Source organism: Symphalangus syndactylus, chromosome 14, assembly GCF_028878055.3.
Source record: "Symphalangus syndactylus isolate Jambi chromosome 14, NHGRI_mSymSyn1-v2.1_pri, whole genome shotgun sequence".
Classification (NCBI taxonomy): domain Eukaryota; kingdom Metazoa; phylum Chordata; class Mammalia; order Primates; family Hylobatidae; genus Symphalangus; species Symphalangus syndactylus.
This window is the reverse complement of record NC_072436.2, coordinates 77,116,546-77,141,244: the sequence shown is the minus strand read 5'-3', so window position 1 is coordinate 77,141,244 and position 24,699 is coordinate 77,116,546. Positions and strand designations below refer to the sequence as shown.

Here is a 24,699-nt window from a genome sequence, read left to right as displayed (position 1 = left end):
GCCTAATTAACCAATTAGATTACTGTAAATTACAAAGGTAATTATATATATATTTTATCATGAAAATTCCCTTTCTGAGTTGAATTAATGTAATAGTAAGGGACATTCTTCTCCAGACATTCCTTCATCAGACACACACACAAAATTACTATTAAATTACAATTCATTAAACTCTATCTAAAAAGGATTGTCTGTTGGGATGCTCCACTGCATATTTTAAGATGCCCAACATGTTCCAACTTACCCTGTGTGATGGGTAAGGGTGGAGGCCATGAGACATGCCTCTTATTATAGGTGACAGGCTGGCCCTCTGGTCAAATAATTCTGAGCCTGTTTTTAACTTGAGTAATGGCATTAAAAACTACAAGTTTGAGTTGTACTAAGTTTGAAACTTTCTGGAGCGTATTTTGTATTCAAGTTTTAAAGTCTGATTGAAATGTACTATTATGCAAATAAGCTATAATTTTTTTAAATGCCATCCTTTTTAATAGCAACCTAAGGCAAATTTAAGAAGTATTATAATTCTGAAAATGCTAATTCACCCTTGTAAATGATCTCTGAAAAATAAAAATTTATGCCAGTTGAAAAGGTAACTAAATAGTTGCCTCCATGAGTAAAGGTAGACTAGACAAAAAAATGAGGAAAAACTAGAATCCACAAAAACAACAGTATATATTCAAATAGTAGATTAAGATCTGTTAATAATTGCTACAAATTTGATGTTGTAGCTTTATGAATAGAACCATGGGCCTAAACTACAAACAAGAATGATTACACAAAATAAATCACATTGTAAAAAAGAATTTAAATTAATATACGAATATTTGATTCCACACATCAGTTACAATTATTATTAGAACTAATGCAACTTCAATTCCACGGATGACTAATAATTATTTTTTTTATCACAAGTATACTAAGTTTTTCTAGGCATATAGTACCTTTTAAGCCTATCAGCAAAGCTAAAGCATTTGTCATTATCTTGTAATCAGTGTACACTAATTATTATGTTCTGAATCTACCCATTCAATACTTAGATCACTTGTCTAGGCCTTAACACTATTGTCCAACAGAACTGTCTGAGATGGAAATGTTCTGTATCTGCACTGTCCAATATGATAACATGTGGCTATTGAACATTTAAATGCGGGTAATGCAACTGAAGAACTGAATTTTTTATTTTATTTAATTATTCAGTCACATATGACTAGTGGCTACCATAGTAAACAGCACAGCTTACAGGGTTCAAAAAGTAAGACTAAATATCTTGTTATGATAGGTCTAACTGTATGTAGTTGGCTTGTTGATTTGCATAAGCAATGATATTCACAAACGCTTACAAGAGCAGTATGCCAAAATGTCTTTTGCCCTGTGGTTTCATCTTCGCTCCAAAATATTATTAAATCTATGCCAGCAAACATCTACTACAACATTCAGACAACTTCAAACAAAAAAATACAATATGAAAAGATTTTTATTAGTGTTTGTATGTCAGTACAACTATACTGATTAATACTGATTAATGAGCCTGGTGGCCTGTGTCAATCTGTCTAATGTTAGCTCTAGAACAACTAGAATTCAAACTATGAAATAACCACTGCTAAAAAAGTTTTTGTCCATTACCTAACATAACACAAGAATACCAATTACTACATAGTTTTCAGCTCCATTGGTTAAACACTGCAAAGGCTTGTCAAATCATTTTACCTGACAGACATATTTGTTCTTCCATTTGCTCAGCACACACCGACTGTTTTGCATCAGCTCCTGAAGTACAACAGAAAAAGAGAGAGCGTAGTTGGCTATACACATTGTCATTATCAGTTAAAGTGCCTCTGATTTGCAAGCAAAAAAAGATCGACATGCCACACAAAGATGCAACTGTTTTGGAACTCATCACTGGACAAAAGCAAAGCTATCATCACCATGAGAGTTGATCCTTTATGAAAATTAAAGCTGTTGAAAGATGTTTTAAAAACAGATTTGTTTGTTGCCATTTTTGAAACTTTTTGAAAGATACCTCCAACTCTTTGAGCGAGTCTCGGAGTTTTTCTGGGCGTCTGTTTTTGAGCGTCCAAGGATAATCTCGTGCTGGCAAATAAAACATGTACTACAGTTAGTTAAACAAGATTTAAAAAGGAAATTCTGCTTAGCAGTGTGCCTTAGGAAGATTAAAATAAAACACCTCTATAATCGAGAGGAAGTGGGCTTCATTTCCATCATCAAATGACAGCCTTATGAAAGCCTTTGTCATAGGAACAGTATTTTTACCACAAAACAATCTCCCTAATCATAATTTTACGATGACAACCAACAAGGCTTGGAGAATCCCTGGGAAAGTCTGCTAGGCTTGTGAATCTAGTAATTCATGGTAAATGATGTACTCTTTACTAACTTTTTCATGTAAATAATTAAATGTTCAATCCAAAAGAAATTCCAAATTCTACAAGTAACCTACTCAGACCTAAAAAAAAAAAAAAAATTATCATGAGTAAATGAATATAATGAGCAAAGAAATAAAATGAAAAGAAATAAAAAATAAAACTGTACGTAAAAATATATGAAGTTAAGCATTAAAGCTCCACATTGGAAAAATCATCTGAGGGAAATCCAAGTTTCAACAGATTAGGCCCTAATAGTGCTCTTTTTAATTTAAAACAGTTATCTTTAAAGTATACACCACAATTGAATGATAAGCCTTTGTTTTGCTTTAAATAAATCTAATTGAAAGATAAAATTATTTAGTAGAGTCATCATGTTAGCCTAAAATAAATTAAAAATAGTTCTGTTTAAAATAATTTAAAAACGTTAAACATGTCTATTTTATCAGAAAAATGAATTCATCTTTGGATTCTCCTCAGTAATAATTCTAAACAAGAGTTATATGTGTATTTGTGCTTATATGTGTGTTGTAAGTACATATACATATATATAGTATACATAGATACTTAAATTTGAGAGTATAATTGCTATACATCTTATTTCAGCAAATGAATTTGGGTCTATAAACAATTTTGATGTAGAACGTATATGCAAATTTTTAAATCTGTGTTGCAGCTACTAATACATTATTTTTTAAAATTAAATGTCAGTTCAACCATTTAAAATACAAGAGAACAAATAGGATTTTCAGCTCTAGCTATAATCCAAAAAAATCTTAATGTATGTTTAATTCTATGTCATTAAAACCGTATTACATTGTTGCCATAATATATACAACATACTTATATACTGGAGATCAGAAAAGACTAGAGTGAATAAAATGCTAATATTGACATTACAAATATTATTTTCTTAAAAATGGGTAAGACATGTTAACAATTTAGGCAAAGTATGAATAATTAAATGTTACTATCAGAATTTAAGCTTGGTATAATTATCCTAAATATAATAACTAATATATAGTTCATTATGAAAGTTTATGTCTATATAAACATACATTTTATCAAAATTGAATAGAGATTTCAACGACCTAAATTAGAAAGGCCTGACAAATACAATTGTTACTCATATGTTTATATTCCTAAGTAATAGGAATTTAAGAAATTTGGAGGGAATAATGTTTCCTCTTTGTTCCAGATGAATATTTTATAATATTGAACTTTCCAGTTTTATAATAATTCCAAAAAATATAAAGTAAGCTTACACTCTGCCAGCTTCTGCTTCTCTTCTAAGTCACCATGCTCTGTCGCTGATATTGTGGCAGAAAGGATAGAAAGAAAAAAACAAAAGTAGAATTTATTTTTATTATAATGCCTTGTATTTTAATATGTACACGTATAAGTTATTATTAACATTACATGCATTATTGAGATTAATAAATTATGCTTAGGTTCTAAAAGGACAGTTGAAAAAAATGCCATAATTTGGATGTTTTCATTTCATAGAGATATTTCCTAAATTTGCAGTGAAAGGGCACAACAGGTGGATCAATATCCTGAGCTTCCAATCTGATCAGATAGGAAAGAGAACTGCAACAGAGCCCAGAACAGAAGCTGCTTCAGTCTGTCATCAGAACCACGAAGTCAGCCTATTAACCACTAAGCTAAGCACACAGGATGCTCACACAAGCCCACTTCAACGGAGACCAAAACAGGAAGTAACTCTAGCTAGAAAGACCTTTTGGCCCATCATAAAACTTCTGGGATTAGCAGGATTAATCAGATAAAGAAAATTGATCATTCACTCAGAAATGCCTATTTCAGATATCAGGTGAGGATCCAGGAGGCCAGCATCAGTAGGACCCATGCATTAACAATGCCCTCTACTGGGACACTGATAAATAAACGTGAATAGACTGCCCTATTATCAGCCTGATCAGCAGTAAAATGAAAATTTTCATGTCTTTCTACAGCATTTTCTCGATACTAGTTTATTTTATATAGAACGGATAGATATCAACCTCAGCATTTTTCTAAAGAACTGAAGGGACTTTTCTTAAAATTCTAGAATTTATCTAAAGCTCATAAGAAGAGAGCTTTTAATGGTCAGTATTTCAGGGTTTAGAATATTTAGTTAATAAAAATTAATTGCACAGAATAGGTACTTTACCTGGTGGATCTTTCTTGTCATAATACTGGTAGATCCCAATGTCTCTATCTATAGAAAGGAAGAAATAACATTAAATTATGATTTAAAAATCCCAGAGAATAAGAAGCCAAGCCATACTATATTAGGGGAAGGATAGGGAGAAAAGCAGAAACAGTCTCCTTATGTTACTAGAAATAAAATGGCTCAAAAGCATCTGGAGATGAGTTCATCTATTCTAGGGATATGCAGAAACTGGAAAGTTTATCAGTCTAATGAGAAAAGATTTACACAAAACTAGAATGGCATGAGAAAAAGATTAGTAAAGAACTGAAATCAAGAAAGACCAAGTTTTCTCTTTCACACATCCTCTGATATTTTTCACAGGGTGCTACCAAAAGGAACTGCCACTAAGCAATGCCAAATGAAATAAGTGGATGGAAGAAAATGCCCTGTTGGATTCTGAGCTGTGGTTTTCTTTTCTCCAATTTAGCTCGAGTCTAGTTCCTATCCTACGGCATTTGGGAGAAATCCGCAGAAGAGAAAGGGAAGATTAGAGGAAAGTTTGGATAAATTATTATCTGAAACTTATTTAGACAGGGAAAACCCCTTCTAAACCTAACTTCGGACACTTTGCTGGGGCTACCTAAGAAGCAAAGCTGGGCTTCCTAGATGTCAAGATTCATTTAACCAAGGAATTATTCCAATTTAAATATAAGAGAACAAAATAATTTTGTCCATTTTATTCATATCTATGAATAATAAAATATTTCTTTCATTGAAGGAACATTTGTTTTCTTCCATGCAAAATAATTCTCAGTTACTAACATAAGGATAAAGAGTATACAACTGTTTCTAAAGAGGTGGAAGCAGTACAGGCTGCCCCCTAGTGACTGACTGCTCCAGAGTTTCTCAAACCGAATGATAAAACTTCAAAAAAAAGTATTACTGCTATAATTAGCTTTTCAAATATAGTCTTTCAAAATAGTCAATTGCGTGTACTTGTTAAAGCTCTATTTTATTCATCATGCCATTAGTAGAGGCATACAATTTTAAAGAATGCAGATTTATTGCGAAAAATCATGAGTAGGACTTCTTGGATGCTGATATTTTATTTGTTGTCCTGGATGGTGATTTTATGGGTGTTTTCACATTCTGATGGTTCACAACATAATCTTATGATCTTTACACTTTTCAGTACATACATTATACTTCAATAAAAAGGCTTTTTTTTAAATCTAAGAACCACAGGCATTACATATGCAGACAATATCTCTATTAAAATATTCCACCCTATAATTATACCCATCATTCCATACATCCAAATATATATCACAACTCTAGAACAGAACTATGAAGATCATAAAGAATCCTGAATTATTTGCACAAGTCTGACCTACTGCATCTGGCCCAGAATGGGACTGTCAAAACACAAGCAGAATAAGGAGAGCATCCAGTTAAGAAAACCTGCCCTACAGTGGGTACCAGAGCTGGATAGGGAAGGTGTCCATTTAGAGAGTCAGCCTGACATGGTATGTTAGAACTCCAGCAGGGTAAGAACACTCACATGAAGCAACAGCCTGGTGTAGGGTATTAGAGGCTAAACAAGGTAAGGAGGACATTTACACATGGGGGCAGCCCAACATGGTATATCAAATCCCACATGGGGTGAGAAGGGTATCCATACAGGGGAGGGAGTAGCCACAGAGATAGGGGATTGACTGCAAACAGGGTGACTGATAAGTCAATAAATAAAAAATAGGGGAGCTCCAGGTTTCCCATTGTCTGAGAAGAAAAATACAAATATGGAAAGGGAGAAAATTAGAATGAACCCTATGGTGGTAGACAGGAATGAGATGTATCAGTGTAAACTCATGGTTTCAATATAGAGAGATAGATACAGAAATAAATGTGGATGTAAATACGTGTGTATACATACATACATACATTCTGCAAGCTCTGTCCACTGAGAGGGCCTGGAAGCAGCAATACTCCAATAATGAATGCACCTAAAGCAGAACTTGGCTTCTAGACACGCTTGCCCTCTAAAAGGAACAAAGCTCCTTAGAGAAGTGACTGATTCCTAGGCTAGGGAAAGGAAATACAACATGAGTCTGGAACATTTGTTGTACCAGAAAGAATTAAAGTGCTCAGATTTTGACAGGGACATGTCAAAAAGACACAGAAGCCAGCTTGAAGAGGGTCCCTCTGGCCACATCAGGGACAATTTAAACATCAAAATAAATAATGAAATGAAATAAAATAATGATATGACTATATTATAACAACTCCATAAAGTGGAAAACTTGAGTCCACAGAGATAAAATAAATTGATCATATATAATAATACATTTAAAGCGTGATGAGGAACAGGATATTTACATAATTTCAAGGTACTTCCCTATGAAATACTAATCACAAAGAAGAAAGTAACTTTGCAGTGGAGAAGCCTAGCAGACACTGTCTTATCAGGTAATCATGAATATCACCAGGAAAGGGACAAACTGAAATCATGCACCACCTGATAGGATGCATTGAAATGCATAACCTGAATCTAATTGTGAGGAAATTTCAAATATAACCAAATTTACAATCATCCTACACAATAACTGGCCTAATATCTTCAAAAATGTTAAGGTTATGAAAGTTTAAAAAAAAAGAAGAAGGATGAAGGATAACCCAGAATGAAGGACACTAAAGAAACATGATAACAATGCAATGTGTTACTGTGAACAAAATCCTTTTCCTAAAAAAAGAACACTGATGGGACAATTGGTGAACTGGTCCATCTAGACTGAAGTACATCATTGTTAATTTCCTGATTTCAATGGCTATACAGTAATGCAGGACAAAATCCTTTTTGTAGGACATATACATGAATGTATTTGGAGGTGATAAAGCATCAGGCTACAACTCTCAAATGGCTCAAGAAAAAAAATTCTCTGTACTGACAATTTTTCTATAAGTTTGTGATTATTTCAAACATTTAAAAAATAAACATCAAGCATAATGAGAGCACATTAACAGGGTTACTAATTTAGTCTAGATACCAGGAAAGACTTCTCTAAGTGACTTAATAAAGCTGAGCCCTAAAGAAGTAGAATTCATAAAAGGTTAAATAGAAGAATGTCCCAATAGAGAGAATGGGTAGGCCCTGCAAAAATGCAGTTGGGGTTGAAGACCATTCTCATGGGGCTACTGTGCACCACTGTGTGATTCTTCTCTAAAAACCATACACTTACTCAGAATAGAAGGAACAGCGACAGAAAACTTGAGGACACATGGAGGGGCAGGGAAGGAATTTGCTGGGCATGAACAGAGGACGAGGGTTAAAAGGGGATCAAGATGGAATAGCTCAGACTTCCAACCATGGGGTCCAAGCTGGGTAGGAAGATAAGTGAAGAAGCCCCAATGGACTAGGAGAATGTCAAGCGATTAAAAGATTGACCATCTCGAAGCATAAAACCTAGATATATGAGAAAAAGGGAATAAGATAAAAAATGGGCAATTATGATTAAAGAAGAAAACATTTCAATTAAAGATTTCCACCAGCAGTAAAATAAGTTCACTTTGGGATTTCTTTTTTCTATTTTCTGAGATTTCTTTTACACTTTTGAATTTTTTCTGCAACGTATTTTTAATTTCCAAGAGACTTGTATAACTTCAAATGTTTTCTGAAGCTTCTGTTTTTGTTTCTTGCTTCGTAGATTTAGTATTTTTCCTTAGGTCTCTGTTGTACTTTTTTTCCCCCTTCCTACATTATCTCTGTTTCTTCAGAGATCCATTCACCTATTCATTTTGTTTTCTTTCCTGTTGAAGATATTCCTCAAATATCTAGTGATCCTTCATTCTCTGTTTGTATTTACAAGTGAGGCACTAAAAAACTGATTGGAAGTCCTGTGTACACAAATAAGCTTGCCAACTGGTGGGCTTCACTGATCAGCCAAGGACTGGGGTATTTCACCAAAGGACTCCCTCAAACGTCTATGTACATAGGTCTTCTTTCTAGGGTCATGCCGTCATTCCAGAAAGGAATATCTCAAGCTCCTTCTTTCTTGGAAAGTGTACAAATAGGTATGACATTCTCAGAACCAAGTGGGATTAAGAAGACCTCACCCATCAGTTTGTAGGCTTCCTTCCATTTCATGCCTGTTTTCAGTTCAGCAGGTCTTCTTCCACTGCCCCTGGTGTTCCCAACTTTAGAGCCTCCTTAATTAAATATTTCCACAGTATGAAAGGTATCTCACAACTTTTCCTGAAAACTTTCATGTCCCTTTACTGTCACTCTCATGACATATACCATCTTCTACAATATCTGGCTACTCAAATTTCTGTATCTTTCCAGAATTTTGAGTCATAAATTGGCTGTCATTGGAACTCTCCTCTGCAGGCAATTTATATTCAGGTTTTTCAGCTCTGCTAATTCCTCTTTCTCTCCCATCTTCCAAAATTTGTCCAATTTCAGTTGTCCCCTCTGTCGAAAGGGTTTATGCCTTCTTTATTTTTATTCCTTTATTGGCATCTTAGAAGAGTTTTAGGAGGAAGCAAACAAATGTTAAATCTACTTTAACTGAAATTTCAAATCTTTATACATTTTAAAGCAGATAAACTTGATGAAAACATCAGTCATCCTTAATTCTATATTTGATATGAAGAAACAATACTTTGTAAGGTAAATCATTTTCTTAGTAATGATGCTTAAAAGATATAAATAATATTCTTCTCCTAAATACAAATGTTACTTTGTATAAAGATTTTTTTAAAGATATTTCTTATAAAGTATACTGTATCTTATGTTAATAAGCATCGTTAAAACACACATATTATTCCCCCCGCAAAATTGTGAAAAACAAAGAATGTGAAAATAATCGTACATCTTAGCTATATGTTTGAAATGCTATTTTAATATCAAATAGAAATGCCTTTACCATTAGCTATCCTGTACATATTTATGAATATAAATGTTATTATGAAGAATCCCAGAAAAAAAAATTGAACATGTGTGTTATCTTTTTTTTTTTACAGTTCAATAAATTTTATTATTTATTTATTATTTTAGAGACAGGGTCTCACTCTGTCACCTGGGCTAGAGCACAGTGACACGATCTCGGCTCACTGCAGCATCAACCTCCCAGGCTCGTGTGTATCTTAAGAGAGAACAAACATTAAGCCAATAAGATTAATTTTCAAAACTGAAAACCTAACTCAAGCTGTAAATATTAAGTTAGTAAGAGTAATTAAAAGGAATTATTTTCCATTAACCAATTTTTCATTAAGAATAAAGAAAGAATGCAACTGCAGCTGGAGAATTCAGGCTCTAACCTTTGCTGGTACTTATTTATAATGGTGTAACATATTTGAAAAATATTGAAATTAATCCAGAGCTCATTTACCCGCAATGTGTAAGGTATTCTTCAAAGACCACAGGTGCAGTTCAGTCAAGCAGAAAGACATCTGATGGCAGAAGGAATCTCTGTCCTGTTTAAAAAATAATTAAAAAGAGGTGCCAATTAATTATCTTCTATTGCCAATAAAACCAAGATACCTTAGAAATAGTAAAAAGAATCATTCGCCACAACTGTTATTTGAAATATGGTCCATTAGAATAAACATGCTCTAGTGTATCCTTGGTTAACCATCCAGAAATAAACTCTAGAAAGAGGAAAAATATACTTCTTTTCCTGGATTTAGTATGTCATCACATTGAGAAATGTGGTAAGAAGAATATATATAGTATTTGGGTTTTCAATAGCATATGTTTGGTTAAGGCTCTGAGTATATTTAGAATTATTTAGTATTTAAGCATTTTTTTTAAGTTTTATTTTAAGGAAAGGAAACATCTGTTGGTAGTTATTAAGTACAAGCACATTTTGTGGTGCATTTTTGGTATATAAAGCAAATATTTACAATATCCTACATACAAACAGGCTAATTAAAGTGGAATTTGCAAGGTAAATGGTATATAGTTACTATTATAAGAAACATAATTACTTAAACGTAAACTCTGAAACCACATTAGCATTCAACTTAGTATGTTAATCTGCATGTCATGATGGATCCAGATATTTTATTCTATGGGGGTTTTTTCTGAAAAAATAAAATGGTAATAATATACATCCTGTCTTCCCCCTAGCAGGGGCTAGGGATGGACACAATGAATACTTTTTTTTTTTTTTAAATCAAGCACTACCTCATTGATTTAGACTGATTGGGAGAAGCCTAGTCTGCATTAGAAAAAAGGTCAACATTTTACAAAAGTTTGAAAGGAATTTATATAATTTTCAAATGTCTGCTTGGAAATACATATAGTACTATACTGTATTTATGTTATACTACATATTAGAAATATATACAATAATTTAAACTATGGACATTTTCTTTATAGAATCATGAAAGAAATGTTCTTTCCAGTAAACTTCCAAATGACGAAGTTTGAAAAATATTTTAAGACATATTTTAATGGAGGAAAAATCCTTCAGCTTCTTTAACATTAGGAGTGACCAAAAATATTTCCCATAGTATCCATATGGGTGATAATCCAAAATAATTTCAGACATAGTACAAACTTCCTTGGCCCACCCTTCATCCTTACATTTATTTGACCTCACTAGACTTACAATCAAGAAACAGATGAATGTTGAACTAATGAGATACAGTATGCTACGGACTGAAATGGCAGAGTGAAAAATGTGGCAGCACACAAGAGGGGCCCAATCCTGCCTGAACAGCTGGGCTGTGAGAAAGCTCAGAGAAGTTGTGAAATGTTAGTGGGTCCTCAAAGGAGGACAGGATTTCACCAGATGATGATGATGATGATGATGATGATGATGATGATGATGATGATGATGATGGAGAAAAAGATGAGGAAGAAAATGATGGTGATAACAACAGATTAACACTTCCTTGTTCCAAACATTTTACATGTATTAACTCTCTTAATCCTCGTAGCTACTCTTTGAGGTAGTAACATCAGTATTCCTGTAATGAGGAAACTTAGGCACAGAGTGGTCACATAGCTAGCAGGTGGAGGCAGGCTTTGGATCTACACAGACTAGCTCTGGAGTCTGTTTGCAACCACAGTACTCTACCGTATTGGGGTAGACAGAGTTGTGGGAGGGAGTATATATAGATGTTTGAGTAAAAAGATGGCATGACCCGGCCGGGTGCGGTGGCTCACGCCTGTAATCCCAGTACTTTGGGAGGCCGAGGTGGGCAGATCACAAGGTCAGGAGATCAAGACCATCCTGGCCAACACGGTGAAACCCCGTCTCTACTAAAAATACAAAAAATCAGCTGGGCGTGGTGGCGGGCGCCTGTAGTCCCAGCTACTGAGGAGGCTGAGGCAGGAGAATGGCGTGAACGCCGGAGGCTGAGCTTGCAGTGAGCCGAGATCGCGCCACTGCACTCCAGCCTGGGCAACAGAGCGAGACTCTGTCTCAAAAAAAAAAAAAAAGATGGCATGACCCAAGTATGACAGTAGATTAAAGTGCACAGTGGATAGTGATAGAAAGGTGAAGTAGGAAAGGGTAAGGAGGAAACAGGCTACAATAGAAAATTTGGGGTTGATCTGAATTTACTTTCTTCCATGCATTAAATGCCTTTAAAGGTAAGAGATGAAATAAGGAACCCCTCAATCCCCAGATCTGCCCTGCTGTGCCTAGATGCTGGCTGCCATTGTATACAGGTATGGAGTTGGAAAGCTAGTGGACTGCATTACTAAGAGAAAGAATGCAGTTCATTATCAGCAAGCAGTACAGAAAAAGGGAATTAAACTAGTTACTAATTTTTCAGTTCAACTGAGTATTATCTTTCAGAGTTGTCACTTTGGAAGTGACTCTAGTGAGTCTACTATTACTCAAAATGTTTCCAATGCAGTGTTCTTTGGAATTGCTTTCAGTTAGTTTTATGAGGCTTATTTTAGAATTGTCATCTTACAGTTAAGCTTTTTTCTTAACTAAAATACTTACTGTATTAGAATAAGTAAACTGCAGCCTTTTCATTTGGAAATGTGAGGACTGGAATGTTTGTTTTAAAATATCAGTTAATGAATTAAATATTTATTTTGCATCTATTTAGCTTAATGTGTGGATTCTAGAATCTGCCTGCCTGTTTTCTTATTCTAATTTCTCAGCTTAGTAGCTAACTTGGACTAATTACCTAACTTCTCTATTTCTAAGAGTCCCCAGCTATAAAATGGGTATAATAAAGTACCTACATCAGGACTGCTTTCAGGATACACTTACTCAATTATCTTAACACTGCAGTTGCTGTTTGCTGTTACTCAGTATATCCATCACTACACAAATTTGTATGGAAAAAAATAAAATAATAAATATCATCTCTGACCTTATATGGTAATCTCACAGTATGAAATAAGTACTGAGCACAACAGGAGGTTTATGAAGGAAAAACATCCAGATGTGGAGCAGTTACTACACAAGAGAAGGTATTTGAATTAGGACATGCAAATGGGTTAATATTCCATTGCAAGCAAGAAAGAAAAGAGATGGTAAAACAGGTGTATACTTCCTCTGACACTGAGCATCAAAAGTCACCAACTTCTAGACTATACTAGAAAAATAAACATCATATTCCTCAATTTAGTTTTTATTCAGATACCAGTAATACTAATTTATGACAATCTGCATAAGACAAGGCTAAAGTTTAGCTGTTTGTTGCTATATAAAAATGTCTTATCATGTAAATTAAATACAGATAAAATTTTATAGATGAAACCAAAAGACTGCACCTTTACTTACATATCAAAAGAAGACAACACTTGAAATTCTATATTTCAGTTTAAATCAATTTAGTAACAATTTGTCAAAACTTCCTCCTGATAACAGAAATGGAGAGTGTAGTGTACTTTTCACTATAATCTACACTGGCTATTTCTAAGCGGCAGAAAAACATCTTTTACTTGAAAAACTGATAGGTCCACTCCCCATATCTTCACTAAGTTTGAAAGTCCTAAATTAATCAAAAATTACAGTGTTTCAAGGAGAATAAGCAAAATGAGATCTGTGAAGAGCTTCAAAGCCAAGAGTCAAGCCATTAATTCTCTACATTTGAACATGGGAAATCCTGAGCATAGTACGGTATAGAGTCTATGACCTGGACTTGTCTTCCAGCTCAGCACCCAACGATCCATATCTAGGTCCAATGGTGGTGGGAGGACTGAGAAAAATGTACAAGGTATTTCTCAAAATGCTCTGATGTACAAACAACACTGCTCTAGTTTCCCATTAAAAAACACAGGACAAAAGAAGGAGAGAGACATTCTTCTCCTACTTTAAAAATGACCCCTTTGTGGCCCCACAGGGAACCTATCATATAAGGATGGGGAAGCAGGCCAGGCGCAGTGGCTCACACCTGTAATCCCAGCACTTTGAGAGGCTGACGCAGGCAGATCACTTGAGGCCAAGAGTTCGAGACCAGCCTGGCCTACATGGCAAAACCCCATCTCTACTAAAAATACAAAAATTAGCTGGGCATGGTGGCATGCACCTGTAATCCCAGCTACTTGGGAGGCTGAGGCAGGAGAATCTCTGGAACCCGGGAGGCGAAGGTTGCAGTGAGTCAAGATCACGCCACTGCACTCCAGCCTAGGCGACAGAGTGAGACTCCATCTCACAAAAAAAAAAAAAAGAATGGAGAAATGGCTGCAGGAAGTGGTGTGCAGCAGAAAGTAAGCAGGAATGGTGAATGTGGTGCTATACAGACAAAGCAGAATCTGTATCAAGCAAAAGCAGACACGAGTGGTCAAGGAGTGGCCTGTATCATCTGAAGAAACAGCAGCAATAATTATCAAGTAGTGAGTACATCAATGAGAAGAAAATGGCCAATGTCCATTAGTAGATGACTGGACTGGTTTGTGAACAAAATGTCATAACTCTTGTGGATTCCCCAAGATCTGTGTGATTAAGGAGGGGGCTTTGCAAGTGGTCATGCATTAGCGGGGGAGCGGGCGGAAGATAGTAAAATGTGGGTTATTCATCCTTCTTTTTTCCTTAACTTCAAATATCTGCCAAGAAAACCAGGTAAAACTAAAGAAAATTATGGAGTAAATAAAACAAGTTTGTAAAAATCTTTAATAATAACTAGATGGGCAAGGTGGGAGAGGACAAAATCAATATCCTTTTTAGTCTTCAAGCATTATATGTCATGCAGGTTTTTTGAAAGACACAAGTTTTTTAAAGAGCTCTGAACATCTTGAATCTTACTCAAGTGTGCCACCAGTTAAAAAGAATGCTGGTAATTTCCTGGTTTGAAAAATCCGCCTGGAGGAAGTAGTCAAGACTGAGCTTGTATTATTCAAATACTGTATTCGTGCATAAATAGTTGTTTTGAAGGAGAGAAGAAAAGAATTTCAGAAGAACGCTGGATTCTGCATTTTCAGAAGGGGGTGTGGGCAGGGATTAAAAAGGTAGTGAAATAGTCAGGAGGCACCAAAGTAAGCTGAGCAATCCTTCCCCACTCAGTGCCCCTGTACATTTCCCTGAGCAATTAAAACCCAATGCACATGGCATAGAACTGTAATAAAAGTAGCTGTACTGGGAGAAATGAATGAAAGAATGAAAGAATAAAACATATAGCAAGTTATCCAACTATTAAATATTGAATCGGAAAAAGAATTATCCAAATGAAAATAGTAGAATGAAAAACCCAAACAAAAAATCACCCATAATGTAACTTCATTTATTTTTAAACACCTTTTTAACTTTTACAATTTCCTCTTTAATTACATAAGGCATTGATGACAGTCTCAGAAGGCCATTTTGAATCCAAGCTTCCTACATGAGATAATAAACAGCATGATTTAAATTGAGCTTCACATACATTTAGGATGACTACTCTTTTTTATGCAGGGGACGATCTATGATTGCCCAAATTTTGAGGACAGAGATGTGAGAATTCTAGAAAGCCCCTTTTCACTTTATACTTACATCCTTAAAAAATTTCAATTTTTAATACCTTCACTCCAATTTGGGTTACATTAGAGTAAATTAATATTTATTTGTCTAAGAATAATTTTACCATATAGACTAAATTTTGAGAAAGTAACATGCAAAATAGAAATAGTTTCACTACTATACTGTTGATAATCTCCTTTTGAAAAATAAAATATATGTTTTAGAAGTAGAGATTACTTGCCACTGAATAAATCTGCAAAATACCTGTACTCTGCCAGGGTAAAGTATGCTTTGCAGTTCCCCGGTTTCTTAAGTCAGCTATTTTGGCAGCCATGGTAAGGACAGGAAGCTTGAGGGCAAAGAAAACCCAAATGTGAAACATGATAGCAAAGAAAGAATTAAGAAATAGAAGACATTGCTGTAGTTATAACAAGGATAAATGATAGCATGGCATCCATAAGACATTTAATATGGATGTATATTAGCAGGAGACTGCAAAGAACCTAAGGTAAATAAGGAGACCTCAAGCTTGGACTAACCTATTGTACCCAAAGAATGGAGTACTAGAAACAATGGCTCATTTGTACCTCACAGGGCCTTATGAGATCTAAATAACAATTAAATATCACAATTTGAGCACTTTATATATATGTTTACTGAATCACAGACACAAAGTTTTATAGAATGGGCCTCTACTATCAAACACCATATAATCAGGGTAGCAGATAAAATAATCATAAAAACAATATGAAGTGTGTAGTAAGTGCTAATTTGGTAACATACACAAAGGGCTAGGGGGGTTCAAAGGGCATTTGAGGATTGTCAGATTTTGCTAGAGGGAGATAGATAAAAAGGAGGGAACAATACCCAAAAGTATAAATTAGAAAGATGCAAGGCTTATTTGAGGAATAATAAGCAATCTGGTTTGATGCACAGGTGGAAGAGATAAATCAGGGCCATAATAAGGAAGTCTTTGCCAAGCTCAGGAATTAGGACTTTATATTGGCTAGGTAGCTAATTAGGAATAATGAAGTTTCTGATCTGGGAAGGTATTTCTAAAAAGAATAATTAATAGATCAGAATTATTGTTGGAAGACTAACTGGTGAGTAAAATATTGGAGGAGTGAAGGGAAGTTTGATACGAGTGACCTGTTAGAAAGGTATTAAAGGAACAGATAACACTAATATTCAGTAACAAGGACCTGAATAGGGGTGGTGGCAGCTGGAATATAACGAAAGAAAGGGATGTCAGTGACCTTTTAAAGAAAGAATCGACAGCATATGGGCACTGATGATTTGTAAGAGACAGTGTAAGGGAGTTAAGAGAGAAGAATCTGGAGTAACCATCAATGGATGGGGATCTGGTTACTGCTCATATAGTGACCCTTGCCTTGACCATGCCTTCACTGAACAGGCATGCCTGCATCATCTTGTGCCCAGTAAATGGGTACCAGTGCATTCCATCTGTTCACAATGACTGCCTCAACTACTGAACCCACACACCTCAATGTTCTTAGCTACTAACCTGGCTATGTGGTCTCCTGTTTTACTTCTGCCTTGCCCCTCAGTTTGTAACTCTGGCTCTTCTTCTTAAACTATGATTCAACTTCTTCATCCTGTCAAAGGACCCATGAATACTATTCTTCTTGGCCACACTGAGTTCCCAGGAACCCCTTACCCAGACTTGTTCCCACCTAGTTGATCCTAGTTTCAAGGGCAGGACTTGGATTGAAACACACATAGAAACAGGTTAGTCTAGAAGAAGAGCAAGTTTTGTTAATAAGTTGAATTGTAGACTCAGTGGGAGATTAAGGTACAAGGAAATGCTCTGGGTTGATATGTCTAGCTGGTAGCTAGAAATACAGAAGAGAGGCCTGGACTACATAAAAACTACTTTGGAATTTTCTAAATAGAGTAAAGCCACTGAGTAAGATCACAGAAGAAAAATAAAGTCAAAGATAGATAGTCTGGTAATTCTCCAATAAAGAGTCAATTTAAAAGACAGACTAAGATAATATAGTGTCAAAAAAGCCTTGAAAGAGAAAATGGTGTGTGTGTGTGTGTGTGTGTGTGTGCTTGTGTGTGTAAAGCAGTTATACAGTGATCAAACTTGTTGGTTCTGAATTTTAATGCAGAGATGACCTCAATATGATTTAATGAGAAGTAATGTTTTATCAAGTACATAGAGATTAAGTCTGCTAAAGGTGTGGTTCTACTGTTCTGAATGCTGGGCTCTAAGCCAAAAAATGCCTTCATTCTAATCCTGCTATGACAAACTTACTCCAAATCATTTAACCTCTGCCTCAATTTCCCCACCTGCAAAAACAGGGATAATGATATTGACCTACATTTGTAAGGGTGTTGTAAGGATTAACTAATGTGTATAATGCTTTGAAGATTAAAAGTGCTGAGCATTATTAGTGAGTATTACATAACTAATTGTCTATAATACTAAAAATTTTATCCCTTAAGTTTAGGCAAATAGCAGTTACCAAATAAATGTTCTAGCTCCCTTAGTGACATTTAGCTTCTAATGTTAATATTAAATTTATTATTGAATGTGTATCTAGATCTCTTTTACAACTGTCATCTCATGGCATATAAAGTTCTAAATCAGTTCAGAAGCCTAGGACACTTTTTCAACCTAAATATTAAGTGTAAGTATTCAGGACATATTTATTTGAAAATGAGCACCCACTGCAAGTATTCAATAAATACCAAAGGTAATATTTTTAATTATAAAATTTCAGATTTAACAAATAACACTAAGCAACTAAATAGAAGCAAAATGCAAAACCACAAAACATTATGTTAAAAATACTATCTAAGTCCCTATTTTTAAAACAAGCTTTAGAACCTAAAAGTGTGCAAAAAATGAAGAGAGAAAGCCAGGTGCAGAGGCTTACATCTATAATCCAAGGACTTTAGGAGGCCGAGGTAGAAGGATTGCTCTAAGTCAGGAGTTCAAGATCAGCCTGGGCAACATAGTAAGACCCTGTCTCTACAAAAAATAAATAAAAATTAGGCAGGTGTGGTGGCACCTGCCTATACTCCTAGCTACTCAGGAGGCTGAGAGAGGAGGATGGCTCAAGACCAGGAGTTGGAGAGTGCAATGAGCTATGGTCCTGCCACTGCACTCCAGCCTAGATGACAGAGCAAGACCAAGTTTCAAAAAAAAAAAAAAAACTTTTTTTTTAGGCCTCTGTCTGGTCCTTTGTTTCTTTCTTTCTCTTTTGGAGATGGAGTTTCACTCTTGTCAGCCAGGCAGGAAGGAGTCCAGTGGCGTGATCTCAGCTCACTGCAACTTCCACCTCCCGGGTTCAAGCAATTCTCCTGCCTCAGTCTCCCAAGTATCTGGGATTATAAGCGTGAGCCACCACATAAGGTTAATTTTGTATTTTTAACAGAGACAGCATTTCACCATGTTGGCCAGGCTGGTCTCGAACTCTTGACCTCAGGTAATCCACCAGCCTCAGCTTCCCAAAGTGCTGGGATTACAGATGTGAGCCACCGTGCCTGATGGTCTTTTGTTTCTTCTCAGGTTTTAAAATTACAATAGTAACACATACTTACTGTTTTTTTAAAAAAATGCAAACTTACAGAAGTATTTGATGTAAAAATTAATGTGTTCTCCTCCAAGCTGCCCTCCTCACTCTGAAGGAAGCCATTGCACAGTGTGGCATGTGGCCTTCCAGACTTTCTAAATGTACTTACAACATGTGCACACCCATACTGACTTGTTTTGTGTTTTTATAAAGATAAAATTTTACTATATATACAACTTGCTTTGTTCACTGAACACCACATCATGGATACTCTGTTAGCATAAACAGATAGATCTACCTAATTTTTTAATAGCCACAATATGTTCAATTGAATAGTGACCATAATTGACTTATCCATTCTCTTAATAAACAACAATCTGTTTCTACTTTTTACCTTACAAATAATATAACCATGAAAATATACATGCACACTTTACATTTTGATAGGTATTGCCAAATTAGCCTCCAAAACGATTGGTAAATTTACATTTCCACCCATAACATGACTGTACTTTTTCCTATATCCTCAACGGCATGCAGCATTATCCAAGTTTTAAGTTGTTGCCAACCTGGTAGGTGAAAATTTATCTTGTAATTTCAAGTTTCATTTTTCCACTCATTACTGAAACCAAACATCTTTTCATGGATTTTTAAAACAATTTGTTCCCTCTATAAATTACCTGTTCCTATATTTTGCTCATCTTTCTATTAAGTTCTTTATCCCTATGTGTGTATGAATAATATTAGTCCTTTGTTATGAAGTTTGTGCATGTTTAGTCCTTTAAAATTTTTTTCACTAACATTATATATGAAGAAAATAAGAGAATGTAGAATCTGATTTAAAAAAAAAAACTGGGCATAACATAAAAAGCTCTTTAAACTCAATTAAGCTAGTGCTGTGCAAAGTGCCAAAGAGATTTAGACCCCAGCCAGACTGTGGTTCTTTACAGCTGCTAACCACTGGTCAGATGATGCTATTTCAACATGAAGCAAAAGGTGACAGATTTCTATGTTCCAAGATAATCTGTGCACCGTTCTTACTAAAAGAGGTTACAACAAATTCTATGCCTAGAAAGAAAAGTAGGAATCCCTTCACTTTCATCAAAGAATTGTGGCAAAAATCGTTTAAAATCTTTTGTTTTAGTTAAATTTGGAAAATATTTCTCTAGGGCATTGTTCAACGGTTTAATTCACTTAGTTAAATAGATCTTGTCAATTTAACATTTTCCGTATTATAAGCAGTTTTGACATTTAGACAATTTATCAATGGCTTCTTCATTGTGGTCTGCTTCCTCTTCTTTCTACTCATTACATGCAACAAATTAAATTTCACTAATATTTAAAGATCGGTGCTGACCTTTGCATAGTCATTTTCTAGGTTCCTATTAATACAAACATCTTGTTTGCTAATGCTCATTTTAAATATTTTGCTGCACACAATTTTCCATTATCCCAAAGAGACTTGTATCTAGTTGAAATGCATTTTTTCCATGACCTCAAAAAATAATTGCAATAGTTTATATCAGGCATTGGGGGGAGGTATGCCTGCATCAGCAAATAATCATCATCATCATCATCACCTCTCACCACCTCCACTCAACACAGATACCTACTTTTCTGATCTTCAAAAACATGAACTTCATTCTTTTTAGGATGTACCTCAACCACAACAATAAAAGGACAAGGAAAACAGAAATGTTAGCAATGTAACAATGATAATTAATTCTACATTAAAACTCTGTAAATATCATTTTATGCTACAATTGAATAAACTGAAAAAAACGTAACTTTGAAGAGAAAATAAATTGAATTTCAGGAATAACTCCAAAATAGCTAAAATAAAGGCAAGAGAACACTGAAATGCTCTTATCTAAACCAATGCTTAAATACCAAAATAATTTGTCAATTCAGGGTTATTGTTTTGAAAAGCATAGAAATCAAAGACTGCTATGAAGTGAGCTCAAATGAAAAAAGAAAAGAAAAGAAATCCTTTATCTACAAATAGAAAAGATAGTGGAAAATTTTGGAGTGGCCTGCAGCTATACCACCTCTACCTTGTCAGATTTCACTTGTCAACAGTTTGATGACAGATTGCTACCCGCTCCTCTGAAAAACAAACTCTAGTAACTGCTGAAAGAAATGGCTTCTTATAAAAACTGAAATATCTCACGCAACTTGATAGTTGTATATTTTAAATATTTCTTTTCCAAAAGAGACCTGAAAAACTTTTTTCTATGGCTTCTAGAAAAACTTAGAAGCTAAAGAACCCTCCTAACATGGAGAATAGAAAGGTGGATAACATTTTAAAATACCTACTAAATGCACTTTATATTCATTATTTCATTTAATCCTCACAAGAGCCTTCTGAAATTACGTACTAAATTTTGTGTGTGTGTGTGTGTGTGTGTGTGTGTTATGTATTTTATTCATGTATTCTTACAAATATTTTTCTGGGCAGGGAATAGCAGTTTCTCCAAAGAGTCCATGTACCTCCTCTCCCATAAATCAACTCTGAGAGACCCTAAACCCCTTAATTTATAAATATGGAAACTGAAATCTATGAGGGTAAAGTAATTTGCACAAATTCAATCATCTTTTTAGAGGAACAATTAGGACTAAAATTTCTGTCCACAGATTATCTGTGCAGTGCTCTTTCAACTCTCTCTCCCTCTGCCTAAATGCTGTGCTAAATGGAGCCTTTTGACCCCTGAGACAAATGTCAGTTTAGACTTGTATAATTAATCCATGGAAAGGGATATCGATGGAAACTATCTTCTGACCAACTTTTACTTTAATTTACTTTGCTTAGAAAGCTCTTGGAGAAAGTTAACTGAATGACTAAGGAGTGTTTTAAATTAGTATATCAATAGTTTATAAGTAAATTGATGTATCTAAACATCGGATTAAAATTTATATTTCTTATGCCCTAAAGAATCTTCCCACTATTGCTTAGCAAACTTCACAGATGATATAAAAGTAAGCTCCAATATGAATTATTAATATTTATGTCTGATTGGTAAATAAATTAAGGTCTTCCTGTTAAGTTATTGTGTTATATCGCAGAAGCTTTATTTCTATTTTGACTACCCTTATTTGGTAGTGGCTCCCATTAAGTTCTCAGCCCCTTAGTCTTTATGACAAGTTCTTAATGAAATGTAAACAAGCCCTAAATAGTCACAATTTATAAGAATTCTGCAGTGAATTCTTTAATATTGTAATTGGATCTTCCTTCATACTCTTTCTTCCCTGATTGTTTGCTTTCAACTTTACTAACGGTTTGTCACAGTGTTCTTACTTACATAAAATTTTTAGTATTTTGTTTCAATGGTTGAATAGAGAACCAAAGTAGATAACTTAGGAAAGAACAGCCTTTTCTTATTGAAATGAAAGCCTGTGAATAAACCACCAAGGTCCCCTGAGAAGGGATCAATTTCACCGAACTATATTTAACACAGGCATACATCATCACAGCTTAAAATCTTAATTCCCTAATATAGTAGGAAATTATTACCTGATATTTAAAAATCAGTAGAATAAAATAAGGAAGATTCTAGATTATGACCATGTTTTGCCCTAAAGCCCAAACAAGTTACAGATTAATAAAAAATGTTTCCTATGCTTTTTTAATTCTATATTAAGACATAGAAGAGTAAATGGAAAAACATATTTGAAAATTTGTGGCAAATAACTGTTCAATAAATGTGCTTCTCTTTCATGAACATTCAATATCCTCAAAATAATGAGTCTGATCTCAAAAATACCTAAGTGAAAAAAAGGAGTTTCACTGGATATCATTTTATCTTCTAATTATTTTTAGTATGGTTCAACCTACATTTACAAAGCATCTACTAAGTGCAACCACTGAGAGGCACCATGCTAGGCATTCACAATATGAAGTTAACAAACCAAAGAACTTGTTCTTGAGGATATCAAAACTTAGTGGGGAACTTGGGGATGGAGGAGAAAAATAATGAATACAATTACATCAGAGTATGGCAAATAAAACAGAACCATGTCCAGGAATTTAGTACAAAGAAGAGAGTTATAATTTCTAGCATCTAACAAAATCTCTGTCGCAATAAAAATAGAAATCATATATTCATTATCAGAACCTGAAACTTCATTAAAGAAAATGAATATCAAGCATGTGATCCACACAAATTTACTAATTCTAAAGTCACTATAATTCACATTTGATAGTTTCTGAAGTTTTATGTATCTTATAATCAATGTGTACATTTAATATAGTGTTGCTTTTTTTCATCAAACTTGCACCTAAATGAACAGTACCTTAAAACCAATGGTAAATTAGAAGCAAGGAAACATGGTATATGCCAATGCTTGATTTCCTTTGGCAGCAAGACCAGCTCCAAATAACTTGGCAACATATACAAAGTCCTACATAGAGGACCATCCAAAAAAAGGTGGGGGATATACAACATATACAAAGTCCTACATAGAGGACCATCCAAAAAAATCCAGCTCCAAATAACTTGGCAACATATACAAAGTCCTACATAGAGGACCATCCAAAAAAAGGTGGGGGATATACAACATATACAAAGTCCTACATAGAGGACCATCCAAAAAAAATGTAGTTATTTGCACTCTCTCCCAAACTCTCACAAAAATGATAAAGGAGAAAAAAAAAAAAAAAAACCTCACAAGGCAAAGGAATTAGTGGCAAGATAACCACAAAACAGATGTCATCAAAATTTTGGAGGGCAAAAAGCAGATGGGCAAGAGATAACTGACAATAGATCTGAGAAAGCAGAAAGCAAGTACCAATGGCGGGGTGGATGAAGTCAAAAAGCACATGTACTGGAACCTTAGAAAAGCTCAGAAACTGGAAGCACCAAGTACTTCTGAAGAAATGGCTGTGCTTAGAACTGAAAACAAGAGAACTGAAAGTCTATGGATATAATACTTAGAATTCTAGGTGCTCTTCCCTGCCAACACAGTTGGCCAATGATCTCTCCCTACCACAGAAGAAAACTGAAAATGGACTCGTGAGAGGTTATATCAGAGCATCTTTAGAAGTAAAACATTGCTGAGAGTGGGAAGGCTATGCTGAAAACAGGGAGAAAAGGAACTCCTGGAAATAAAAATATGAGAGCCAAAACAAAAACAAACAAAAGAAGACTTGAAAGATACTTTTGAGGAAGTCTCCCAGAAGAAAAAAAGAAACATACAGAGAAAGAGAGAGAGAGAAGGAGTTTGGGTGATCAGTCACAGTGATTCTTAGTCAGACATCAGACTAAGACAAAAAACAGAGACAATGGAAGGAAAGAAATTATGAAGAAATAATGCAAGAAAATTCCCCAGAACTGAAGTACATGATTTTCTCTGTTGAAAGAAATCACTAAGTACCCAATACAATGAATTACAAAAGATACAATCCCTGTGCATATTATTGTGAAATCTCAAAATACTGGAGATAAATAAAATATACTAAAAGTTTGCAGAGAAGGAAAAAAAATAGGTCAATAAGAAGGATCAGGGCAACAGACTTTCTCAGTCGCAACACTGGGATTTGTTAGAAGACAAAGGAGTTGTGCTTTCAATTTCTGAAAGAAAATTATTTCCTACCTATAATTCTATATCTAGCCAAATTGTCACTTGAGTGTGAGGTTAGAAAAAAACATTCAGAGGACCAAAGTCTCAAAAATTAACAATCATGTAATATTTTTAAGGAAGTTACTGGAGGATGTGTC

The 24,699-nt window shown here is 34.8% G+C and overlaps 1 protein-coding gene across 6 annotated transcripts in view; it reads right to left on the bottom strand.

Moving 5' to 3' along the window:
- WDPCP (WD repeat containing planar cell polarity effector) overlaps positions 1 to 24,699 on the bottom strand; it is a 515,554-nt gene that overhangs the window by 404,558 nt on the left and 86,297 nt on the right. For all 6 annotated transcript variants that reach the window (XM_055241570.2, XM_063617935.1, XM_063617936.1 and 3 more), the window contains exons 2-6: positions 9,921 to 10,005; positions 4,552 to 4,599; positions 3,647 to 3,691; positions 2,021 to 2,091; positions 1,708 to 1,767 (exon numbers count right to left, since the gene is read on the bottom strand). In XM_055241570.2, the coding sequence (XP_055097545.1) occupies positions 1,708 to 1,767; positions 2,021 to 2,091; positions 3,647 to 3,691; positions 4,552 to 4,599; positions 9,921 to 10,005 (309 nt within the window). The remainder of the gene's footprint in view (positions 1 to 1,707; positions 1,768 to 2,020; positions 2,092 to 3,646; positions 3,692 to 4,551; positions 4,600 to 9,920; positions 10,006 to 24,699) is intronic.